The sequence below is a fragment of the Gekko japonicus genome, unplaced genomic scaffold (genome assembly GCF_001447785.1).
Source record: "Gekko japonicus isolate JY-2015 unplaced genomic scaffold, Gekko_japonicus_V1.1 scaffold207, whole genome shotgun sequence".
Lineage (NCBI taxonomy): Eukaryota > Metazoa > Chordata > Lepidosauria > Squamata > Gekkonidae > Gekko > Gekko japonicus.
This window is the reverse complement of record NW_015175363.1, coordinates 824,253-834,556: the sequence shown is the minus strand read 5'-3', so window position 1 is coordinate 834,556 and position 10,304 is coordinate 824,253. Positions and strand designations below refer to the sequence as shown.

General features: G+C 38.9%; 1 protein-coding gene across 3 annotated transcripts in view; it reads right to left on the bottom strand.

Annotated features, from left to right (window-relative positions):
- Nucleotides 1–328: 328 nt before the first annotated feature.
- The window catches only part of GBE1 (glucan (1,4-alpha-), branching enzyme 1), a 249,753-nt gene continuing 239,777 nt past the window's right edge, over nt 329–10,304 (bottom strand). Inside the window, exons 15-17 of one of the 3 annotated variants that reach the window (XM_015425426.1) lie at nt 10,038–10,155; nt 7,960–8,025; nt 329–1,230 (exon numbers count right to left, since the gene is read on the bottom strand). In XM_015425426.1, the coding sequence (XP_015280912.1) occupies nt 1,174–1,230; nt 7,960–8,025; nt 10,038–10,155 (241 nt within the window). In that variant the 3' untranslated portion in view covers nt 329–1,173. The remainder of the gene's footprint in view (nt 1,231–7,959; nt 8,026–10,037; nt 10,156–10,304) is intronic. The other 2 variants (XM_015425427.1, XM_015425428.1) reach the window with 2 other exon arrangements.

Here is a 10,304-nt window from a genome sequence, read left to right as displayed (position 1 = left end):
GTTTACATAATGAGATAAAGATGGCTGATCAAAGAACTGCTCAACAGGAATTCCTTTTGGAGAGATTTTCTTTGGTGTATATTTTTATGGTGACTACATATCAAAAACTGACCATAAAACAAGCTTAAAGAAATTTGTGATTCTATAAAAATTAATCTCTTTCCACAACTGTGTAAAAATTTAATTCCATAATTTCAGAATCCAAAAAGAAATCTTTTTAAATGAAATACAGCTTATAAAAGATACATCACTGTTTATTTCTTAATAACAAAACAGAAGTTTTTATTTAAAATGTGAAAGAACCTTCTAAGTTTATAGCAAATGTGTGTGTTTTGTGGTTCCATCTAAGCCACTGCATTAGTGAGAGGGCATAATTCGTTTTTCAATATTTCTGAGAATGGTGGGACCTTTTATTGTCCAAGACTCATAGGAAATTATCCTCAAAGTACTTAGTTCCATTTACTTTCAAAAGCCTAACCTAGAACACATGATTTCCAATATTAATCCCAATACCCTCTACAAAACAGAGAGTTAAATGTTTAATGTGATATTCATTCCATATGAACGTAGGCACAATTTAAATGTTATCTATGGCCCTACAGTGTGACCTCAGTAAAGCTACTTCATTGCCAGCCTCTTTGGTTTCACAGCTCCCCAAAACCATAAATGTAAGAACTTTTCCTTCTCATTGGTTTGAAGTAGGAAAATATTAAGCATCTTTATAACTTGGAATCCAGAGTATTCCAGAGATTTATAAGGCTGCCTTGATGGCAATAAAATAACTGATTATAAGTACTTCTAATACAAAATTATGGTCTAATGAAAAAAATTATATATCAGATTGGAGCAAATTACTGAAATGGCCATATTATTCATGACAGAATAACATAAAATATTACTTCAAGGATGTCAGCTGTTCTGAAGTTTAGTTCTGTAACATCAAAGCTTGAACAAGGAGTTTTTCATTCCACTAATATATGGTTTCTTTCAATAAGCATTTCACAAAATGAGAGCTTTTGTAATTATTAATAAATAATAAGCACATATTTGAATCTCTTTGAATTAGCATATCTTCCTATAGAAAATTTCCCAAACAGTAAATCCCGGTTACCAATGTCATCAAATTCCTGCCTTGCACTTGCAGAGATAAATCTAGTCACAGGATGGAAGTCTTCATTTTGCGATATCCATGTTCTCAAGCACAATGGCCACTCTGCTTGGAATGTATACCTACAAGAAGAATGGCAGCATCTTATAAACTGTACACAATGAACCTTTCATTTGGGCCAAGATGATACATCTAAAGAAAACACTGTTGCTCTATCTAAGACTGAGACAGGGACTGGTCAGCTTTGCCCTTGACACCCTCAGCTCCCTGGAATCATCTGTCAGTGCTCTGGACAGGAAGAAAAGCTGGTGGGATGACTTTTAGAACAGTGCCTTGTATGTTCTACTGATATCCCCAACCCAGTCCTCAGATGGTCTCACTAATAGTCAGCATGGGGAACACAGACAATCCAAGGACTGGGCTGGGTATTTTTGACAGCATTAATTCTTCATTTTCTAGCAGCACCAAAATGACAAAAAGCTGCTCACCCCACCCAACTCCAATTTTCTTGATTTTTTTACTGTAATTATATGTATAAAAACATTTTATAAAACTCTGTAAGCTACCATTATTAATATCAATGGATGGACTATAAATACTCTAAATAAATGCTACCTGAATTTTTAAAAATGCACATCTGAACACAACTTATGCATTGGAGCTGCACCAATGATTCTAACACAGTACATTTTAATGAAATATATTAACAACATGAATTAAATTTAGAATGCTATTCAGGACTGTGCATTCTCTCCATAGTCCCACAAGGTAACTGAAATGCTGCACCTTTGCCACTTCCCAAAGCTTGATATGGCAAAAAGGGTTTAAATGCAATCACCACTAGAGGGCTCCAGGTGATTTACAATTACGGATTTCAGACATTTGAGGACATCCAGGTCGATATACTGTACAGTGATAAATGACAGACTCTTACCACTGTATTTGAGCTCTATTGTGTTCTGAATTAAAGTTGCCCCCGGTCTGTGATGTCATTTTATACAGGTAAACACAAGATATATGACACAGCAAGGCATTTGAGAACCTTTAGGTCCATAGTGGAAAAAAGGGATTTATGGCACAAATCCTTGAACACAGGAAATGCATTCATTTTCCTTTGCAAATCATGATTATATTTTCTTACACATAAACTTTTAATCTTATACAGTGACATTTTTGCTCGCTTGCTCTAAAAAAAAAGCATTTTTCTCTTAACAAGGGGAAATAATCCGGTGACAGCACATTCCACACAATGCTCCTTCCAAGCACAGATTAGACACACAACTCAAAACATGACAGATATGTTCTGTTTACCAATTACCTTGATATGTGGTGGTTTACACACTGGTGAATGCAATTGATCACGTAAGCTGAACTCAATAACAATGCAATTAGAAAAAAGTCAGCAGATGACTAAAGATTGCAGGCTTCGTTTCTGACAACTCCTGTGTTTAAGACTCCCCCTCCTCCTGGCATTCCTAATATAATGCTATTTTCAGCCATGTTATCTCCAAGCCAGAGCCTGACTGACGGCATGAAAAGCTTTTATAGTCTGCAACCAGAATGAAAGGTGTAAAGCAAACAGCTTTAGGAGAAAAGGAAAAGAACAGCTGATCTTCATCGAACCAGACTGTAGCATGTCCAATGCATCTCTGCTCTCGCCAGTGAACACTGTTTTTCCCCTAAGGTTTCTGTGATAAATAACTCCTACAAATCTGCTCAGCAGGATAGGAAATACAAAATCCTGTTGGCTCAACTTAAATGCCTCCAAATTTATGGAGAAAGAAGAAAAAATGATAGTTGTGGCTTTTTGTACTTATTTACCACTGGAGATTTAAGTGCTAGAGAAATCATTTCTTAATCTTCTAGATAAACAAGGTTGAATGGATCTAAGCAGTCGGCAGCTACAAACAAAGGAATTAGCATAATGTAGAAAACTGCTGTATTTAAAATGGTCTTTATGATTACGAACAGAAATATAGACAAGTTTTGTCAATGAGAATGCCACTAAGATGCTTCATGGAAACCAAGTGATTGAGTATGTATTCTCAAAATCTGTTTGAACTGTGGAGAATAGCATCTGTACAGCTTAACACAGAGGGTGGGACTTATACATTTGTAATATGTGACCACCCATGTGGAAGCAGATGCATGACTTTCGTTTGATTTATATACTGCCCTCCCCATGGACAGGCTCAGGGTGGTTCACAACAGTCTCAATACAATACCATTAAAATAATAATTAAAATAATTAAAACAGTAAAACCATAATATACCACACAACAACTAATTCTGATTAGCAGTACTGATATTAAGATCCAGGCCACCGATGTCAATTCAGCAGTACCAATGTTAAGGCTGCTGAGGGAGAGATAGCCAGGAAAGGGAAGGGACATCTACCACCTCAACCAAAGGGCTGGTGGAAGAGCTCCGTCTTTCAGGCCCTGCGGGACTGTAATAGATCCTGCAGGGCCTTGATCTCGTATGGAAGCTCATTCTACCAGGTGGGGGCAAGGGCTGAAAAAAACCCTGGCCCTGGTTGAGGATAGTCATGGACGTCCCTGGAGCTGGGGACCACTAGAAGATGTTGATTCATAGATCTGAGTGTCCTCCTGGGCTCATATGAGGATAGGCCTGTAGTATATATCCAGGATGGAAAATTTGTATTAAACAAGCAAACCCTTTTTGCTTTGAATCAGAGTAAAAAAAAACAAAAACAAAAACCTCTACATTTATTTAGAATGTTCAGTTACATCAAGTGCTTCTATTCTCAAAAATAACATGCTGTAAAATTAAATCTAACATTACAGGCATGCAAAACTCTAACTCACAGTCCTTCAAAATCCTTTATATCAGGGGTGGCCAAACTGTGGCTTGGGAGCCGCATGCGGCTCTTTCACACACATTGTGTGGCTCCTGGCAGGGTGGTTGGGGAAGCTAAATATCATTAGCAAACAAATATCATTGGACAAATATCATTATCAATATCTGCTTTTACCACTTTTGTTATTATTTTTGGCAGTCTCATTTAATGTTAATAAAAACAAATTTGCATATTTCTCAGTAAAAACATGTAATATTTGTTCATGTCTTGCGGCTCCCAAACATCTGACATTTATTCTATGTGGCTCTTACGTTAAGCAAGTTTGACCACCCTTGCTTTATACTGTGTTATACCCTGCTTGTTATATAGGAAACCATTGGAGGCAGTGAATATCTGAGTTGAGGTGACGTCAGTGAGATTCTACAAGTAACCAGAGCTATGGCAATGTATGAACACATATGACTACACCAGAGTCAGGATGGAAATTTGCTTTCTGTTTAATAGATGAACACTGTTCTGCTTGGAAACTACCTCTCAATGAGCCTGAGGGTTGGACAATTATCCCATGAGACAAGGGGAGGGACTGTGGTAGGGATGTGCATTCGATTCGTCTGAACTGAATGCACCCCCGAAAATGGCCCATTTGGGCCCCTTTCGGGCTGCTGTGGGCTGATTCAGATTCTCTGATCTGAATCGGCTTGCCGCCGAATTGCTGCCGAATTGCCACTTAAGTCAATGGCAAAAACATAGGGTATATTCTGGGGGCTGAAGGGGAGTGGGTTTGAGGGAGAGGCTCCAAGCTCACAGAGTAGTTGCTGGAGCCTCTCCCCAAGATACCCACCAAGTTTCAAGAACATTGGACCAGGGGGTCCAATTCTACGGGCCTCCAAACAGGTTGCCCCTATTGCCTCCATTGTTCTCTATGGTGGGGAAAAAGTGGGTTGGGGAAGGCAGAACCAGGATTGATCTCTTAAGGGGGAAATATGTTTATAGTATGAGTATCCACTGTATTTTCTTTTATTTTCTAGCATTCTCAATTATTCTACATGGCTATACATAATTATATAATTATTCTACATGGCTATACAAAAGCTTCAGAGCTTTTTGGATGATGCTTCCATTCTAGATCCCTTTTAGACCGGCTTTCACCCGGGTCATGGGATGGAGATGGCTCTGGTATCCCTCACAGATGACTTCTGTTCCCAAATAACTTATTTTTAAAGTATGTAGTCTTAGTAAATAAAACCAATAAAATCTGATATCTGGTCTGGAGGGAATTTCTGGAGAATTGCCAGCTGCTTTGTCACTCTACCTGGAAGCCCTGAAGTAAAAGGCAATGGGAATACACACACCAACAGGAAGCAGTCTCTCCAATATTGAGATCTGTCTAAAGGTACAGCTGTTCAAATATGAAACTGGCCAAATATTAATATCAGTATCGTAATATCATCTCCCAGTGGTGGCAGTGAGAAAACTGCCAAGGTTCATAGGATCACCTACACATATAGAAGGGAGGGGGCATCTAGCATTAGGAGATTTACCACACCTTCCTTCAACATGTTTTTGATTATCTATAAAGCCACTATCACTGCACGGTGTTATAAAAATTACAATACAAAACAAAGTCCCCAACAATGGACTGTACACAAGACCTTACCTATGCAAAACAAAGTTGTAGCACTCAATAAGTACAGCACCACTACAATCCACTTATACAGATAACGATAGGAAATGAAAGTCACATTTATCTTGGATCAGGCACCAGCAAATAGAAAACACTTTAATTAAAGGTCAGCTTTCAATATTAAAAAAATAGTTAGCAAAGAAATACTATTTGGTGGTAAATGCTGCAGAAACTATTAACATGAGCATGACCTTGAAAGGGGGAAGCAGGAATAAAACAAAACTAGCAAGGAAAATATTATTTAGATTAGTGATGAGTGGCTAGATGAGGTGCTTGAATAATCATCATGAATCTGGATTCCAGCTAGACTTGTTGGGATTTAAAGCTGTTAATGGCTTTGAAACCTGCTCCTGTATAACAGAATGCATGTGTACCCATAAAGCCATTATCCTGGCTGCAGAAAGCAACTTCACAGTGTAATGGACCTTACAACTTCAATTTACCACTATTTCTTGCTCACATGATATTTTAAAATGCATTGTACTCTCACCCTTTCCTTTTCTTCTTCCAGCAAGCAGATTGGTGCTGCTGTATGCCCTGTATTGGCTCACACATACACACTTGTGGTTTTATACTTACATTTTATGCAGACTTGCTGTTTTTGTATTTATTCTAGTGCATGGAAACACATAAATGCCTAACAGACAGATGGAGTTTGGTATATGAGGCCTTTCATAAGGAGTCTTAGATAAAAATGCTGAAGGTATATAGCAATGATAAAATTATTGCCACCATTTAGACAGACTCGTGAAGGATACTTGGTTCTGTTTGCTCACTGCCACAGCACCCAGAACTAGCCCAATGAGAGAGAGAGAACCCTTATGTTCATAATAGGAATTATGCAACACATAGTTTTCTTGTGTGATTGGTTTTGCTCACTTGTAACTGTGTACTATGTTCCAGAACTGGAGCCACCCAATGTAAACGACAGGCTGCTTAAACTTTCTTGGCCTCTGACTGGCTAACTGCTGTTGCTGAAAGGAAAGGACAGTAAAACTCTTTTCAGAGGCATACTAGTTACTGGGGGACAACAGTGGGGGAGGGCTAATGGCCTGCTTGTGGCTTTCTGGGGACAACTGGCTAGCCAATATGGAAAATAGGATGTTTGGTCAGTCCTTTGGTCAGATTCAGCTAGTGTAGCGTAGTGGTTACAACATCAGACACGAACCAGGAAAATCCAAATTAAGATCTCCAGTCTGTCATGAAGCTTACTTTATGATCTGGACAAAGCTCTCTCTCTCCCCCCTCCTCCCTCCATATTTCAAAGGATTCTTGTGAAAATGGAAGAAGGAATGGTCACCCATAGCTCCTTGGTTAAAAAAAAAAGTAGTGTTTAGCAACTGGCAGCAGGGTTGGAGGGGAACACAGCACTGCAGGAGAAACATATTTTTTAATAAAATACAGTGTCAAATACTTACTGGAAGTTCTTACTAGAAGTGATAAAAGGTAATTACAGGAATCACTGGAAACTCTATGGAAAACCAGTTTTCATCAGTTTGTAGAGCTACTATTTGTCACTTCCAGGGGTTATTTCCTGCGGGAGCGCACAGGAGCGGAGCTCCAGCAGTAACGAGCCCAGGGGGCGGGCACATGCAACAAGCCCCACCCCCTGCTCCCAGCAGCCCTCTCAGGCCAAGAGAAGCAAAAAGCAGCCAGGTAAGTTGCAGAGCCCCCCCCCCGGCTCGCCTTCAGGTACAAGCTCTCCCTCCTCTGTGAGGGCAGATCTGTGCGCCCCCCCCCATAGCTAGCAATCCAAAACAGTCCAGTGGAGCGTGAGTGGTGGGTGTTGCCTTCTGACACACTTCCAGTGATGTCAGGGGTCGTGACATATGCAAATAAGTTGTGCTAATAAGTTATGCTAATGAGCTCCTGCACCTCTTTGTCTACGAAATGACCCCTGGTCACTTCCACTAAGAATGTCCAGTAAGTACATATGGATGCATTTCTTTTTTAATTTTTCTCCTGCTGCCGCTCAAAGCAATAGCAGGAAATAGGACTTGGGAGGCAGGGGATCCCCCCCCCCACTAGCTTGGCAGCCCTACATGGAAATCTATGAATGACTCCAGAATTGCTCCATCCCCTAAACTTTAGTGCAGTGACGGAAGCTCTTTGCCGCTTTATGGCTTTTAATTGAATCTTTGCAAACCCTCTTAATAAATTGGCTTTGTTAGCCTATCAGCAGTACTCATGGATAACACTAGTGATGAGGTTCTTGCACAAAATGGCACCTGACTCTTTCTCTCACACACAGAGACATACACACAAACACAGACAAATAAAACAGGATTTTGCCTATTTGTTAAGTGCTGCTCTTCTAGGTGAGCAGAGTTTTGTCTACAACTTTACCTCCAGGTGGTGTTTTTGCTGCTGTCCTCGGAACTGGCCTTCACTTTCACTCTGTGAATTGGGCTGCTGAAGGATATAAATGAGAAGAGTGACCCACGCTCTTGGGTTTAATAATTGATATGAGTAGTGCAGTCACCATGCCACAGCTTGTAGCTCTTTTCAAACTATATTAATTGCTTGACAACTTGGTACTCCCCCCCCCATGCTTTCTTTCGCATGCACTTATCAAGAGCCCACTTTACATCTGTTTAATTTCTGGGCATGTTTATTTTCTACGTTGCATCTGCAATACTGATGTCACATTCATAATATGCTTTGGTTAACAAGATGTACAATTATTACATTGAACTATAGCTGTTGTGTGCTGATGTTCAGTGTTTGTGTGGTGGGTGGAAAAAATAGGACAACATTGTGAATTTTTGTATCCTTTCCTAAGATTTGACTTGTAGCTGATAGACATAGTATTCTGTGGGCTTAACATCCTACTGTGTTTTAAGTAGATATGTATTTCTCCATGGAATATGAACTGTAGTGATTGAATACGTGTAAGCAATTTCTTCCAGAAATGGTCAAACAGCCTTCCATAATTCTTTAGAGCTTTAGATGGTATAAAGTTCTGGCAATAAACATTCCCCAAAGACAAATAAAAATTAAGTTACAGACAATTTGGGGACGTCATTAATGAAATATAAATACTTAATTGAATAATAGGAGCAAGTAAAAACAACTTAATGTTGAACTAAAGTACTTTAATACAACATATGCCTTTATGAAAGGAAGCGGGTGGAATCCAAGTGTAAGGGTACACCATTCCATTCACTTCAACCTGGACGTGTCGGCAGAACTTTCCATGGTGTTGCAATTGACAATAGGTGCATATGGGGATGTGAGTTGATGCAAAAACAAAACAAAACAATGGTTAGGTTCCACTGCACTTTAACTTATTGGGCTAACTCTCTGCTTATTCAAGCATTTCAAGGATTGGGACTGGATGTACCAAAAGCAAATCAGGCAAGCAGTTTTTGTACGATCACTTCACTGCATTCAATTCAATCCATACTTACATGCTTTCTTCTACTGTAAATTACAACCACTTTACTCTAAGTCCATGTCAGGTTAGATGCACTCAGACATCATAATACTAATAAATGTGAATAGGTCTTCAAGATTTCTATTTGATTGATACTATTACTCTGAACATGTTTATAAGAAACAGATAAATAGTAAAGAACACACATAATTTAAATGCATTCGTAAGATGCATCAGAAATAAAAATTGTTTCCCAACATACTAAAATGTGCTTTTTGAAATGTTGCCATGAAAAAAGCCATTTGGTTAGTAATGGCCCAAAGAAATAAGTTATATCTGCTTGAACCTAAGAAAGAGAGGGGAACCCTCTCCCCAACATTAGAACTTCAGAAAATAGTGTGACTGTGTTTCTTTACTTCTGTCTAAGCGCTTACCTAAGTCACCAGCATAAATAATAGGTTGGTCCTTCCAGCTTTTCCACTAGCAAAAGGGAGAAGAGGAGCCCCATCTGACCACCAATAAACACTATGAAGGGAATGCGGGATCTGCATGGATTAAGCTGGGTAGACTCTGGGCTCCAGGGAGAAGAGGAATTGGGCAAGATCAAGTGGAAAAGTTGGTTGAATCCAATTCAGAATGTTTATGCACTTGTGTGCAGCCAAGACTTAAAAAAAACAGCACAAAAAAGGAGTTTGTATGAAAAATTTGCAAGGTAAACATGCATGTTAGTTCCACACAATGAAGCAATCCAAAATGAAACATTAGCACAACAAAATTAACACTAAAATTACTCCATGGTTAGTTATTTCGAAGACAACTTGTATGCCAGTCAGTAACTTTGAATTACAAATTTAAAAATTAAGAATATTACTGTTCAAACATCACTTGTCCTAAACCATATCACATTCACTAAGAATCTTTAGTTTAGTCTTAGATTTTCATGCTAAAACCAACCAAAGAAGGCAAAATGCAAGTATTTATTAGAGGACTCTAAACATGTTATTGTCACAGCAGAAATACTTTGTGTAAATAGAGAAAATATACTTACCAAAACTGAATTATCACGATGGTTATGCGAAAACTCCTGAGTGAAGAATTCTGTATTATGGTCCAGTCTGTTATGTCCTCCATACTCTGGAGCATCAGAATCCAGTGCAATTTTATACTTAAGGCAGCTGTTAAGGTCTTCTATACCAAATACAGATGGCAAGCACCAAACACAATTGAAGCAATGATGAAAACTAAAAGGCCACAATTCTATTTAACAACCAGAACTGCAACATACTTATTCTGCAACAAATCTTTCCCTAGTGCA